Source organism: Aphelocoma coerulescens, chromosome 2 (assembly GCF_041296385.1).
Source record: "Aphelocoma coerulescens isolate FSJ_1873_10779 chromosome 2, UR_Acoe_1.0, whole genome shotgun sequence".
Taxonomy (NCBI): Eukaryota; Metazoa; Chordata; class Aves; order Passeriformes; family Corvidae; genus Aphelocoma; species Aphelocoma coerulescens.
In genome coordinates, this window is record NC_091015.1 from 124,815,859 (window position 1) to 124,831,954 (window position 16,096).

The 16,096-nt window shown below is 41.1% G+C and overlaps 1 protein-coding gene across 16 annotated transcripts in view; it reads left to right on the forward strand.

The window, feature by feature from the left end:
- The window catches only part of DTNA (dystrobrevin alpha), a 223,508-nt gene that overhangs the window by 194,324 nt on the left and 13,088 nt on the right, over positions 1 to 16,096 (forward strand). For 9 of the 16 annotated variants that reach the window (XM_069004687.1, XM_069004684.1, XM_069004683.1 and 6 more), the window contains 7 exons: positions 1,801 to 1,898; positions 3,275 to 3,388; positions 6,636 to 6,732; positions 8,046 to 8,063; positions 12,052 to 12,211; positions 14,999 to 15,088; positions 15,614 to 15,782. In XM_069004687.1, coding sequence (XP_068860788.1) covers positions 1,801 to 1,898; positions 3,275 to 3,388; positions 6,636 to 6,732; positions 8,046 to 8,063; positions 12,052 to 12,211; positions 14,999 to 15,088; positions 15,614 to 15,782 — 746 coding nt within the window. Of the gene's footprint in view, positions 1 to 1,800; positions 1,899 to 3,274; positions 3,389 to 6,635; positions 6,733 to 6,899; positions 8,026 to 8,045; positions 8,064 to 12,051; positions 12,212 to 14,998; positions 15,089 to 15,613; positions 15,783 to 16,096 lie in introns of those variants that run through there. The other 7 variants (XM_069004682.1, XM_069004691.1, XM_069004694.1 and 4 more) reach the window with 2 other exon arrangements.

Consider the following 16,096-nt stretch of genomic DNA (forward strand, 5'->3'; position numbering starts at 1 on the left):
ACAAGGGACCATGAATGACAGTTAAGTGAAAAGCAGCTAGTCTGGAGTGCCCAGAAACATTTTCACACTGAGATTTACACTGTGGGGTCAATTGAAAGGGTGAAATTGGGTACCACACGTCATGTAAAGATTCTGTGTCACGTTCACACCAGGTGGAGATGAATCTGCTGCCCTGTGCAGACTCTGTCACAGAGATTTCACACTGCCTGCAGCTGCCTGGGAAGAGAGGGGTGCTCCTGCTCTGCCAACCCAGCCCAAATCAATCCTTTCCAAACATGTGACACGGTGTTTCAAATTTAAGGCAACCTGTAGATGATGGTCTTATTTCTGAATGACAGTAATTCTTTACGGGAACAAGATTTCCCATTAATAATGTCTCTGGTTAAAAATTGGTCAACATCAGTTTCATATAACATGTGTCATTGATGTGGGGGAAAACAGTATAAACAGAGCTGACTTGAAGGAAAATACTGAATTTCTCATTGCCATCCATCTGTGCTCTTTGAACAAAAGAGACAGAAGGAAAAGAGAAGGTTTCTATAGACAGAAATCTTTCCAAGCAAAAGAGTGACACCCAGTAGGGGCAGTGGAAATTTTTAAAGCTTTGCCAATGGTCATTCTGGTTTTTTAAGGAACTAAATATATTAATAACAGTGGGCATTCAGGATAAAGATCCTGATTCCTCCTGTATGAGTCATGACATCCACCAGCGTGTATCAGTTCTTCTTTATGCACTGTTCTGCTTCCCTGTGGTTGATGTGTTAATGGGAAAATGTATCCATGGCAGAAAAAATAGTATGTGGTTACAAGGGAGACATACTGTCCTTTCCCCATAGACAGTCCTAACCTTTGTTAGGTTTGCTAGGCTATTGAGATGTATCTTCATCCTTTTTGAGGGTCCACCTCCTGGTGGAGGAGATGCCTGGCACCACATAAAATAGTGCTCCAGAGTTACACTACACAGGGCTTTTTGTGATGAGAAACCCTCATATCACAGCAGTAACTCAGCAGAGTATTTTTAAATACCTGATTCTTTCAGGTTGGAGTTAAAAATAAATGGATATCTTTGGTAGTTGTGAAACTTTTAAATGTCCTGCTCTGTGTTGTCATTGCTACAATACTGAAATACAGGAGTGTGAACAAGGAAAACAGTAATTGGTTATTGCTGATAGACATGCAAAAAGAGTGTGGTCCAGTGAAGCTGTAGTGAGCACTGCCTAGTTTGGTAAGAGACAAATTCCCATCTCATTTTATTGGGGGAAAAAAGTTTTCCTGTACCTGAAGGACTGGGGAAAGAGGTGTTCTGAAGTATCATGAGAGCATATAGGAAAACAGCCAGACTGAAATCTGAGTACTGCTTTCAAACTGAAAGTAAAACTATCCTTTCAAGAGAGTGAAGCATCACTGCACTGGAAACACATCCCATTCTTTCTGGAGGCAGACACTGGTTTTTGCTTCAGTGTATTCCTCTTGTCTGTAGCATCAAAATCAAGAGCCACATTACAGCAACTGCCTGCAGCAGTGTCATTGCCTTTTACAATTGGTTCAGAGGAAGCTGCATGAAAAAGCAGTGAATGACAGGATGGTAAACACTGAGTCTTATTTACTCTAGCACTTACTCTGCTCTTACTAGCAATGGTTCCATACTGGTATGAGCACAACATGAATGCTCTTTTTTTAGTGTAGGCAAGCTTGGTACTGCACTTTCTGTACACAGATTTCACAGAACAGATCTATGTTGAACTCATGGTGCATGCTGGCTATTCCTCTTTCAATGCAGCCTTCTCTGTTTTACAACAGCAGCCGAGTCAGCAGAGAGGGGCATCAGATATCTCCTTCACCATCGATGCAAACAAACAACAGAGGCAGCTGATTGCAGAGCTTGAAAATAAAAACCGGTAAGCATCCACTAAGTACCTGGTTTTGTTCAGTCCCATATATTACATATGTGCTTGTTTCTTAGCATTTTTTTACCACCTACACCTGTACAGTGTGCTTATACAGGCACAGACATCTCCCCCTACAAAAAAAACATAGCACAGAAAGGTCCACACAATATGATAAAGGCTCTGAAATCCATAACCACCCCCTGTTTTAATAAGTGTATTGTCCAATGACATGATGTAATCATGGATACTTTACTGTTTGCAGCTGCTGTTTGTTAAGAGTTTAAAAAGAAAAGCCTGTCTTGTTTCAAAACCGGATTAACTTTCAGTTGGATTCTCAGTAGCACTATAACATGAAATGATAAAAGGATCAGTCACGCTTGTAATGTTATGCTCCCCTGCTTTTATTTGGGAAAAAGATGATTAAAGCTCTCCAGAACACAGTCTGCCTGGGAAAGGTTTGCAGGAAGATTAGCAGCCAGTTAGGCTGCTGATCAAATGAGACAGGAGGTACAGATATGACCAGGACTGAGAGAGAGTGTCCAGGAGAAATAGGCCAGCCTGCCCCAAAAAGTAGTTATGCCTGTTTGTCAACAGCAGAGAACCTGGCCCTGGCTACCAGACTGCCTCATGCCATGAAATGTATGGCAGCAGAGCTCTGCTTTTAGTACTGGACTGTAAAACAGAGGCCAGCCCAGACCAGATGGTTTCCTATTCAAAACTCTGCACTGCCTTCTGTCACCGTGTAATGAGCACCACCAGCTCCAGTCTCGATTTGCCTTTCATAGTTCGAGGCTGCCTCCTGACTGTCTGCTTCCAGCACATTGTGAAGAAGAGACAAAATTCACAAAGGTTTCAACCTTCTGCTGTGAAGCTTAGTATTAGCCTCTTGGCAGCACTCCAGGGCTGACAAGCCAGTTGTAAGGAGTCCTGTTAAAGTGCTTCTCCGTGAATCGTCAACTGCTCTCACATCTTTACTTACATTAGAAATACTTTTTTAAGTGCTAAATATTTTCTCTGATACTCAACAATGTCCAGAAAGGTTCCTTTAATTTTTGTTAAGTTTGTGATGTGCTGGAAATGGGCATGGTGAAGAATTAAAGCGTAGTCAAGCATAGAGCTATTTTATGTCTACCTCTGTTTTTTGGGAGGGTCTTGAAATAAATTTCCCTTTATGGCAAAATCCTAAGAGTTTATTTAGAAAACATCCAGAGCCCTCTCGCATTGCTGAGGGCTTCTTTGGTTAGCTGCAACCCAGTCATTTTGTGTCCATCTTTAATGATTAAAAGCTAAATACAGTCATACTTTTTCACCTCTTGCAATGTCCAGTGAACTGGTTTTGTGGAAAATTACTGACTTGTGGTCTTCTGCTTATTCTCATCCCCAAGAGAAATCCTACAGGAGATCCAGAGGCTGCGACTTGAGCATGAGCAAGCGTCTCAGCCCACACCAGAGAAGGCCCAGCAAAATCCCACTCTCCTTGCAGAGCTCCGGCTCCTGAGGTAAGTCCACGGCAGTAAGACCTCTGGCCTTGACAGGGGCCAGCCAGTCATTCCCAGTAAGAGAAGAAATAAGAGATAAGCCTGGCTTACGGTTTTGGAGACTCTTTAAAGTAAGTCAACCAGTGTGTATCTTTAATCCATTTTTGGTGCAGCCTGTTGTCCTAGAAGTAATTAAGCTTATGCTTTAAACTGCATGCATGAGGAATCTCACATATTACTCCTCTACATTAAGCACGTGCATTAGTGTTGGCAGAATTAGGCCCGTAGGTCATTTGGAATAGGTCCCCACAGCCTGGTCCAATTGCCATTAATTAGATGGGGACAAATGTTCAGAACAAATGCCTTTACGAAGATTTCTCATTTATGCTAAAGAAAATACGTGAAAATACAGCCAGAATTAGATGTTCCCCCATGTGTTGAGCTCTAAGGAGAGGTCAGTTCTCTTCATGGTGCAAAACCAGGTTGCAGGATGATCCTCCTTGTCACGGGGGGGGTGAGGAGTAATGTCATCTGCAGCTGCTGAAGATTTAGAGGATCCTTCCTCCAGTTATCCCACAAAGCTAAGAACTTTAATATGGATGTGTGTGCATGTTAGTTACAATACTGTACCTGGATTTACTAATTTCCATGTGTATCACATTGAAGAAGTACAGTTGTCATTGGCCCAGATCCATAGGCTCCCTGAAAGTCCTGAAGTTAATGTTGTAAGAGCCAGACAGAGAATCCAGTAAGAACTATTCAAAATGCTCTATATGAATAGAGAATAGAGTGTAAGCACTTTCTTCCTAGTGAAATAATGCTAGATTGCTCTGCCCCCTGACTAAAGAACATTTTTTGCCACTTAGCCACTCCTCACACAACTAATATTTTAGTGGTCTGATTCATAGCCGAAGGAAATTACTGTAAGAAATTGTGCTAAAATTTTTTCCTTACAAATACTTGATAGTTTTATTACAGAGTTTTCCACACTAAAATATTTTTCTGATTCACAAATACTTACTTTTGCTTTCCAATGAAAATACAAATTAGTCTTTTCATTTGTATGAGTGTATGAGTATGTAATCACTTCTAGAGATCTACAGACAAGTGACATTCTGTGAGACATATAAAACTGACTGTCATGAAAACATGTACACTCTATAAAATATACCAATAAATGTAGCTCTTGTCCATCAAACCTAAAGTCTATTTTCAGCTAGGAAATCAGCTTTCTATGTAGTTGACTAATAAAATTCATTATACTTTAAAAAAAAAAGGAATGATTGTGCAGTGTTAGCAGGCTGACTACTTAACTTTTCCTTCTTTTAAATTTTGATACACATATTAAAGCATAATACCCTTACTTTGATGTCTTGACATGCGATGTCCTTAGGGCAGTGATGCTGAATTCCTCAACTGTATCTTCCCTGATTTAATATGCACTGTGAGAATCAGAAAATAACTTTTCATCTGTGGGTCTGAACTGCTTTGCATTCCTTCTGAAATGTTCACCATTTGAAAGGTGAAAGTCTAACTTTGGATTTACTGGGGAATTTTGACACCACCTCAAATTCCTAGATACTTAAGATGGCACAAGGCTGTTCTTATGTGTAAAACAGCAGGACTCAGGATAGCAGCCCTGATTTATGTCTGTTACCCTGCCAATTTTTCAGGCTTAAAGTCCTTAAGGCCGTAGAGCAATTTAGTTCACATTGTATTAAGAAATGCTGGAGTCTGTAAGTCATGTTGTGGGTACCTGTCCCAGCATCTTTCACAAGCTGCTCACTGAAATGAAGTCCTGTGGCACTCAGTGAAATGAAGTCCTGAACATGGCATTCCTTCACATTACCAGTATTGTCTTGGAGACAGGCTGGAAAACCCTTTACTTCCAAGAAGTTGCTCCTGAGTACAGCAGGAGAAAAACATCAGAGGAGTAGTCTGGACAGTGCACACTACTTAGATCCTGTCTCCCTGTGGAATGAGTCTAAAACCCAGCAGAGCTCTGTACCTGCCACTTTGAATTACACAGACCTTATTTTTGTTAGCAGTTTCTTTAACTCCATTGCCTTTGTGCAGTTCATAGCATTTCCAACCATTACGTGTGTGGAAAAGAAAAGCCAACATAGGCATTTTGTAGCGGGAAATAGATCAGTCCTTCAGAAGGGTAAATGCAACATGGCAGTGTTACTATATGATCCTATTATATTGGTGAGAGATAGCACACATGAGCAGTCCTGTAGAAGTCTACAATGTTGACTGTATCTGTAGTTGCTCACTTACAGTCAAGGCTTGAAATCAGGGTTTCATATTGCCCTAAATACAGGAAATGTACTTAAGTCTTGTTGGTTCCAGTGCTTTTCCATTTGGAATTAAATTGTCATATCTTGTAGGTAGTACAAGGCTGACAACACAGTGTTTGTATGTTATTTGCAATGCAGTAGTGTATAAAATATACCTAATATGTATATTTTTCAATAGTAATGTTAATTAAATCATAACTTCCAGGAAGCAACAATTTTATTTTGTTTTTAGGTGGGGACCTCACCCGGTTTAGGGATTGAACGTGTGCAAACACTGATCTCCCATCCTGTGCAGTGGAGCTGTGAATCAAAGCAGAATCAAAGCTGTTCAGATTTATGGGGGCACAGAGAGACTGTCACACTTGCAGTGTCTCAGTATTCACACTGTCACACAACCAGCACTGGACTCCCAGTCCAAAGAGCTGATTTCAAGCAGTTATATCTCTACTGTGTGATAGTCTTCCTCTTGCTTTCAGAAAAAAAGGTAGAAACCAAAGCAGATCACTGTGGGTTTTTGTCTGAATTTCTGAACTCTCTTAGCTTCTCTCATATCTCACTGTGTTCAGTGCCCCTGCTGTAATTTCCTGTCCTTCAGGGCATGGCTTTAATTTCTCCTGACAGCTAGTGAGGTTATTGACGAGAGAGTTCCAAAGCTAAAATTGCCAGGCATTTCCACAAGGGAATATAGCACAAACTTGTTTGACCCTCATTTGTTCTTTGAAGAAGGGTATGTATCAATGTCTCTCTTTTCCCTAATCACTCTTCAGTCCCATGACAATTCCCAGTATGAGGGAACTCCCTGGCCTTCACATAGCTGCTTTCCTAAGCACTGTGCTGAATTCATAGTGTGTTTGCTTTCCTGTGGTCTGTACGCATGTATCCCATAGTAGGGCTGGGAAAATGATGCAGTTAAAAGCTGCTCTGATACTGTGAGGAGTAGGCTCTGATCAGATCTGCTTGTTTCTCAGACAGCGGAAGGATGAGCTGGAACAGAGGATGTCTGCTCTCCAGGAAAGCCGAAGGGAGCTTATGGTTCAGTTAGAAGGCCTCATGAAACTGCTGAAGGTAAGGAGCTGCACTTGGTACTGCCAAGGAAAACAGAGTGATGCAAGAGAGGAGAGGAGAGAGAGCAGGTGTAACCACAGAATTCTGCAGAACCTGACTGTTTCTACCCACAAAATTTGGCTTTGCTTCCCTCCCTTTTTATTTTTTGCCTTGGTCTTTTAATTCAGGGGTTTCAGATGATGCTCAGATGATGTTGTTCCTGTAGCAGCGCTGCATCATCATTGTCACCTACTGCTAAGTGGAGTAAGAATAAGAAAAGAAACTGACATCTACAACAAGTTAACTATTGGCTGTAAGAATAAAACCTCAGCGCTGTACACTATTACTCACTGCAGCTGACAGTATAGAATCACTTGGCTATTTCTTTAACTTTGCCCTTAAGTTAAAGTTCCTTGAACTTATTCAGTAGTTGGTTCTGTCAGATGAGTCGTTTGACAACCACATCTACCTCTCTCACCTTAGAGATGCTTTCCCTACAACACTTGTTTCACTTTCACAAATACAGAAGCAGGCCCTTGTTAAACAGATGAAACATGTCTCAACAAAGGATCTCAATTAAAAATGAAGATATCAAAAAGCATGTGCATTTTTGAAGACAGACTGGGGTAAGAGGGAAAATGTGTTTTTATTTGCAGCCCTATTTTACCTGATGTGCTTCAGGACAGATGATGCCAGAAATTCACATTGGAAGAAAGTGCCCTGAATAGCATTGGAGTCTATTTTGTTGTTGTCTATGGCAGATAAAATGAGTTCATGGAAATTCAGTGCAACTTGGGTCAGATATGGTTCAGATAACAGCAGAAGGAATTTCATTGAAATCCATTTAGCAACATGCATCCATTTAGATGCAACATGCATCCATTTAGATCCATTTGCATCAAACCATGAGTTTGAACACCTTATGTCATTTGCCTCTCCTCAGACACAGGCTTCTGCAGCCACAATGCACGAATCAGTGGCACCTCAGCAGCAGAGCCCACTGAATAGCCAGCAGATTTTTGGGAGCTGGAAGTAGGCAGGATACTTTTTGTTCTATCCATGAAATGCTGCAGTGCCACAACTAGCAGTGAGGTCTGCCTGCTGTCAGTCACTGCCTGAACAAAGAAAATTTGAGGTAGGAAACGACAGCAGCTTTCTGCACGCTTTGCACTCTTCTGGTGTTTCAAAGTGTGCAGAGGTGGGACCTTAACCTGGTCTCATATTGTTAACTATCTTGACTGTACCTTTAACACTGTACTCCAAATTTGGCTTTGTTTTTTGTTCTTCACTTACATCCTGGCTCATCTCATGTGCTGATCCTCTTTTTTCTTTAGGAAGAAGAGTTGAAACAGGTAGCAAGTTACCTCCTCTTTGGAGGCCTTACTAACTCCTAAATGTGATTGTGTTCCTGTGATTTGTTTTACTTCCTTTGCTTGAGAAGTGTGTGTGTGTTCTTTTGACCAAAATTAATATTTTGCAGTTATTTCCCACATTAGTGTCTTGGAACAATTTTCACAATGAAATATCTTAGCACTCTAGAAAGTGAGTCATGGCTACAAGGAATCTTGATCTTTTTCTTGCTCCTCTAAATTAAAACATGTAAGGTGTAGAAAACACCTCTCAACTGTAGTGAAACCAACCTAGAATATGAATTAAATAGATAATATTTTGAAAATGTAATGAGAAATCTGATACTTTCAAGAAAAACATAACTGAGGTTAGATTAGACAACGGCAGTAAGTCTGAAAGCCCATTTTATCCCAGAAAAGTCAGGGCATAGTGTGCACATCTTTACAATTGGCACTGATGCAAACAGTCCCATGAGTCTTTGGGAAAATAAATGTTTTCTGCAACCTGGATCAAAAAAAGGAAGTATTTACATTACTAATAGTAAATTTTAGAAGATTTAGTTGTTTTGGAGCTTTTGGGTATTGTAACAGATCTTGGAAATATATTAATTAGGCTTAAAAAAAAAAGTCACTTTCCAGATAGCAGTCTGATTTATGAGTTCAATAAAAGCATTTCATTTTAACAAAACGCGCTTCCTCCTGCTTTCATCAGCAGAAGTGCAGTCACAAGTCTGGTGTGTTCTGTCTGCAGAACAGCATGCAGAGTTTGTAGGTAATGCTTACCTTCATAAAACTAACATTTGGCTAATTTTTGTAAGCATCAGTTCGTTGCACACAAAAAAATAAATCTGACCAAATATCACCTCCATGTAAGATCTCCTGGCAAAAGAGAAGCTTCCAGTGTGACAGGAGTTACCTTATCATATACAATGTTCACTGGACAGTGTAAGTGAAAGCACATTTTCAGGCTGTTATGAGGTATATTTATGAGATTTTTTTTTTCCAAGAGTAATAGCCTCGCTGAATACCAGGTGATGATGCTAAAGAATTACTCTCACCATTTCCATTTAATGATCCCCATTATGCTATGCCATTTCACGATCTGTTGAGAGAAACAGGCTTAAATTAATTTCTGGAGGAATTCAATTGGAATGAGCAGCCTGGCAATTCATCTAATGCTTATGAATTATCTATTTCTCCATTGTCCTTCCTTGAGAAAGGATAATGAGTTCTTCACATCCTTGTCGTTTGATGAGGCTGTGCCATTTCCTCATGTGTCATCCCAGTTCAGTCCCAGCAGAGGGAGCAATGGGCTAAAGCTCCCGTAAAGCTGGTTTTCATTTCAAGCATTTTATGCTAAGCATGCATGACTCTTTTTTGTGGGAAAATTTTCCTGTCTAGCAAGCGTTGACTTAAAAGCTGTAGCAATTCGACTAGGGATGGTGAATTAAATAAAATACCTGAAAGTTTTCCTGAAAGACATGAGAACACTGATAGCTGCAACCAAGTATAACGCAAAAGCTGAAGCCATCCAAATATCCACGGTGGCTGTGGTAGCTCCCCTTTCAGCATGCCTTAGTCCTTAGCTGGTAGAGCTGTCAAGGTTTGGGAGCAGTTCAGTGCTTGTCTTCTCTGCTGACCTTACCAAGAAGTTAAGACTGGCTGTCATAGCAGATTTCAGACCATTAGGTCCAGCCTTTGAAAACCACAATTCTCCTGACAACAGCTAAGCAGGAATCCGATCCTAATACCACTTCATTTCCAGAAACCTGGGCTAATGTGGATCTAGATTAGTAAAATATATTAAGTTTTCACCTCTCTGAAATCAGGCATTTCCTAATGTCCTCCTGTTTTAACTTGCTGTTCATCAGTTCTGTCTGATACTGCCCAAACAGTATAAAAAGTGAGGAGTTTTTTCCTGGACTCTGATTGCTTCATCTTCCTGTGCTTCCCAAACGTTTTGTGTTTGTTTATCATAAACACAAGATCTCAGTCATAGCTGCAAAGCAGACAGAGGGTAGGCACTGGGTGTGCAGCAGCTTTCATATTTCTCTTAAGGGAAAATTCTAGTGCTGAAGTACTGATGGGCATCTGTTATTTTTAGTAAATAAAATGCCTATTCTGAAGTTTATTCCTGAATGTGACTTGATTACAGGAAACAAATTTTGTCTGTTTTTTTCTTTATCTTTCTCTGAAAGTTCCCACTGTTGTTGGTGTTCCCAGAACAGAGATCAGAGGCAAAGGAGAGCTAAGGAAAAAAGGTGGCAAGTGAAAAAGGGCACTTGTCTTTCAAAGAGCTGAGAACCAAAAATTCTTTCGCAAATGTGTTTCACTGAGGGTGAAATGTGCTCCATCAGGGCATGAGAGAAGAAAGCTGTAGATCCTGGATGCCTTGCCTGATGTGCGGGGATTATGACTAGCAAGGACCTTGGAGCATCTCCAGGTTGCTCTGGGCCCTTCCTCTGGACAATTAAATATCTCCATTTCTTCTGGAGCTGGTATAGATGATTCTAGAAACAGGAGAGCATCTGGCCTTTATATATTTGACTTGCCTTTCATCCATCATTTAAATGTTCTAAAACCAGTCATTAAAGAAATTATAAGTATTAAATCTTCCATTCTTCCATCAGTAATGTGCTTATTTCTCATAAACCTAATTTGCCCTTGATGGCTTTCAGGTGATAATGTCTCTTAGAAAGGGGTGATAGGAGAAAAGAACAAATAGCATAGTATTCTGTTACATTATTTATGGTCCAGGCCAGGAATTTATAAAAATCTCAAGGGCAATGCTGCACTCATCCTGCAGTGGGCTTCTCTTGTCTTTTTTAGAACATATTTGCCAAACCATATCAGAGCTGCAGTGGCAACCAATACCAGAGTCAAAATAAATGCCATGGGAAGAGTTAAGAAATCCTCCTGTATTTTTAAAATAAAGCCTGGATAGGGAAACACCAGCCCTGAGATCACTTTTGACTGAAAACAACCAGGAGCTTGGGTTGCAGTTCCCCTTTAAAAGCACTCAAGCCACCTCCATCCTTGGCATCTGCTGAACACTGGGTTTCAGTCAAAAGCCATGTGCAGTTTGGTGTGGGCTCCAGCATTCGTTTTTTCTTACATGGATACACATTCCCAGGATTTTGGAACAGTGGATGGGAAGAGCGCTGTGTCTCTTGCTATCATTCACCCAGCTGCATTAGTAAAAATTGCAATTTTGTAAAGTCTGCTTGAATTTCTGCTAAGTGATCCTAACTGTGAGGTGCTAATAGCATGACATTTCTATGACTGGTGTGAAAACATTTTCACTTCCAGCAGCTGAACCCATAGCAGGAATTTATATTGCCCTATCCCCACAGTGTTTTGGGAGGGCCTGAGTATATCCTGTGGAGCAGATAATTTAATAGTGGCTTAAATAGTTCTCTAGCTCCAAATAAAAAGCAGAAATTTGTATTATTTATTGTGAGTGTCAGACTTTATGTGACTGAGAGGTTGCATGTACCATGAACTTGTCCTGCAGGGAGGCAGAGGGCAGGGCTGTGATCAGCTGTAGTGGCAGTGCTCTGCTGAAAGGGGCTGTGCCAGTCCCTTGCCCAGGCTGAAAGCCTTGCTGGTGCCAGCAGCTTTCCCCATCTCACAGCCAGAATGGGTCACAGTTTGTCAGACATGCGTGTGAACTGGGGGAGTGAGAGAGGGGAGAGGGCAGAGAGGTCTGTAGTGTGGTCTTTATTAACTTGGGTTTTTTTAATTCAGCTGCCTGACATTTTCCCATGCTTAAAGGAAGTCACATCTTGACTCATATTTTCCTACTTACTGTTTCTCTACACAGAAGCCTTGCTGTCAACTAACAACTGACTTTGGTTTATTTCTTTTAGCAAAATTAACATTACCCAACTGATCTACAAACAGCATGATGCCTTTCAGCTGAGGGATGGGTGACCAGGAGAGCAGGCAGGCTCTTGCAAAGCCCCTGTTTAACCCCTTGATTGTTTTGCAGACACAGGGGGCAGGCTCCCCACGTTCCTCACCCAGCCACACCATCAGCCGGCCTATTCCGATGCCCATCAGGTCTGCCTCTGCCTGCTCCACCCCGACCCATGCACCTCAGGACTCTCTGACTGGGGTGGGAGGAGACGTGCAGGAAGCCTTTGCACAAAGTAAGTCTCATTAATAGCTTGTCTGGAGACTGAATAATCATTATTTCTTGTGGTTACTGACTAAACGTGCTTAAGCTTCTCGGCTGCATGCAATGAAAGCAAAGCAAAACAAAAAATATCTGTGGCAACTGCATTTTGCCATTGAAAATCAACTTTGTCAGCCATCAAACTTTGCTGTCAAAGCAAGCAGGTAAGCACAAACCAGACAGTGATGCCAATTAATGGAGTTTGGAGTAAGAAGGAATTTTGATGCAAGATGATGAGGGCAGTTATCACTGCTCTGTTAACCAGAAAAATTGCTATTGACCTCAGCAGGCATTGTCAGTGTGTTTGGTTTTAAATAAAGACTTTGCTAGAAATAAATGATACAATCATAGAATTAGTTCAGGTGGAAAGGGCTTTTGTAAGTCAGTGTGTCCTTCTGCCCCAAGGAAGAGGGCTTCACTTGTGAAGTGAGACCAGACCATTCAGGACCTTTACCACCTGAATTCTGGATGGCTCCTGTCATTCATTTTCTCTGTTGCAGTGTTTCACCATCCTTATTGTGTAAATTTCTTGTCCTTCTATCTGATTGGAACATCCCTTGAAGCAACTTGTGACTGTTGTCCCTTGTCTTTTGCTTTGGGCCTGGGAAGGTCTAACTGAGGTCCAGTTAGACTAGGCAGGAATCACGTCTGAACGTCTAGGTGAACCCTTTCTTTGCATTTCCAGAAAACTGCCATCCCCTTCCCACTCTTTTCAAGTAAAAATAAATTTTAAACTGTTTTGAATTTCTAAGGCCGCAAATTAAATTATGATGTTGAATAACACAGAAAGTGAGTAGTCTGTGTTGTCTAAATAAAGAAATATTCCTTATTTTTCTAATCTGCTGTAAATATTTACATAATTGCAATTCTGTGATCTGAACAAGTTTTTTTCCCTCTTTCCCCAATACAAATTAAACATAAGTTTAAATGTAAGCTCAGAAGTTCCTCTGCTACAGTGGAGGCATGCTTCTTCCCAGGAACCCAGTTCAGCCCTCTCATGCACCCTTCCCCTTGATTTTCCTGTCAGTTGTGTCTTTGTGTGTATTTTTGGACAAGTTTGAATCTGTAATGAAATCAAGAACTTTCTCCTAAAGTGCTGGTCAATTCAAGTATTGAACACAGGCATAATTCCTGGTCCCAACATAATGGGTTGCTGCTGATCTCATTTTCTGTGGCGAAAGAAACAGGCAATATGTTTTCCTTTTTTCTGCTATGAAAAAAGATCAAGACAGGCAAAATATGGAGCCCTAGCTTCTGTGCTGTTATGGGACAGCTTCTTCCAGAGTTAAGGGTAAGATAAATAATGCAATGGCCACAGTAAAATATCCATAAACAACACTAAGTCTGCCTCAGGCAAATGCATTTTAAGTGTAGAAATGTGTTCTGTTCAAGATCAAAAGCAATGTAAGAAGTTATGTGATCACATTTTAAAACTGGTCCATTTGATAAACACCTAGGTTTGTGCTATTATTTACTGTAAGCTCTAGGTGGGAAGGTCAGACCCAAAGAACTTGAAGCCAGTATTCTGTCACATCTTGACATACTACTTTGTGAGGAGGGTTGGGCTGAGATTTTATGGCTCCATTCTCTGCTGCACCAACGGAGATCTTCCTGCATATGCATGATGCAGACAAGCCACGGTTAAATGATGTTTTCTCTTCATTGTTTCTGTTTCTCTTTCGCAGCATTTGCAATAGTTCAGAGGCACAAAATTGGGGAAGACTTTAGAGGAGGAGTGGTTGTGTGTAGGAGTTTACCTACTGTAATTTACATTCCAGTAACTCTTTGCTAATGGATACTTTAAAAAAAAACTCTTTAGGATGTGAGAAACTTTTTAAAATGTATTGGTTTGCATTCAGCCAGTTCTAAAAAATCTACAGTAGCCAATTCCTGTAAATAGTTCCATTTGGAAGACTAGTGATTGTGTGGAATATATTGATTATTCAGCTATTCAACAATAGTATCTATGTTTGGGATTTGGAGCAGTTAAGCACACGTTACCCAGAGACCCCTCCTAAGGAAGGAATATTTCATGCAGCTCACAAGAATCTCTCATGATTGATGGTTAAGGGAATATTGCCAGGTTCAGCAGGAAACACTTCTAGATGCATTATTAGAAAGAGTTTAAAAGCAGCCTGGGGCTGTTTAGAGAGGCAGTAGTGCTTCCTTTATTAAAAAAAACAAGGGGGGTTGGGGGGAGAGAGAGAGAGACAGTAAATTATAGAATATACAAGAAAGTCCTTGAGCTTCAGGAGAGGCTGAGAGGGAGCAGAGAGGAGAAATCTGTGTAGTGCTGATGAGGGATGAGGTCAAGTGTGTTTCTTCAACATTTGCCATAATTATCTGGCAAATACCTGGCAATAATGGTGTCATTAAACAGAGCTGTGGGAACTTAGAGAAAACACTTCATTTCTTCTCTCCTCCCCCACAGGCACTGTAAATGAGTTCACGCTGGATTTAATCTTCCAGGCCCGGTCTGCTGGTGTCACCACACAAATGCAAGCTTGATGGCAATGAATAATCTCCACATATCTGGCATTGTGATTAAATGAAGCGTGAGGGGAGGCTTCTGCTTTTGCATGCAGCATAAGTAAATGAGGCCATTCTGCAGAGAACTCTTCTGCACGTGTCCCTCATAAGGACTTTGATACCCTGAATTATCACAGTGACAGCTTTCAGCCGGGGCGAAACTGCTTTCAGCAGTAAAACATATGTCATGTGGATAATAGTGACACTGTGCTTTGTCCATCTCTTGCTTCAGGTGCAAGACGAAACTTAAGAAATGATTTGCTGGTGGCAGCAGATTCAATCACCAACACCATGTCTTCTTTGGTAAAAGAACTAAATTCTGGTGAGTGAGGCTAACGAGGGGGAATAGTCACCACAGTGATATTTCACATGTATATGAAAGAAGTGGGGAGTGGGAAAATACATCTCTTCAAAGCTTTTTATGCTTTTATTAAAAAATCCCTAAATAACAATTTCTGGAACTCGGCAGGTCTCAAAGCCATGGGTGTAGAAGTGCAGCTGTATACGGTGAAAACTTTAAGTTTGTCTATGATTGCACATGGAGCGGGATTTCACTCTTTAGAAATTAGATTTAGCATAGATCATACAGGACCTGTTGTAAAATGCAACCTGTAGTATTACCATTAAAATATCCTACCTAATAATTGAACTAAGCAAAAGCTTCAGTAGCACCTTCAAAAGGTGCTTTCAGTAAGAAAACTCTATGCTTTGCCAATATAAGTAGAATATTATGCTTTTATTCACTGTGAGGAGGTGGCATTCTCGGTTGGAAAGGCAGAGAAATTCTTAAAAAGATAGGCAAGTATATTTACTTTGTGAAAGTTAAATGGGACTTTTTGTTTCACAGAAGTGGGCAGTGAGACAGAGAGCAATGTGGATTCTGAGTTTGGACGGACTCACTTTGATGACCTGGTTCCATCCCCGACATCTGAGAAGGCTTTCCTGGCGCAGATCCATGCCCGGAAGCCAGGATACATCCACAGCGCTGCTGCCACCGGCTCCATCCGCAGTGACATGTGGGTACCTGCTCAATGCCCCTTCCTGACCTCCTTCTTCTTCCTTTGAAAACAACTTGCAGCACACAGTATTTCCTCTCCCTCTCAATTATTTGGTTAAAAAAAGCATAAATCCAAGTGAGGACTGTTTCATGGTTACATAGTAGTGGGCTCTGTAAACAATAAAGGCCAGAACTTAGGACTCCCTCAGGAGTGAGCTGACTCACATCCAGCCTGGTACACTCAGGCAGCATGGAGGCCATAAGCCCTGCAGTCCTATTCCCTGTTTTATCCAGACTGAGGGACCTGTTGGGGCTCACTGGAAAAGGAGAAAT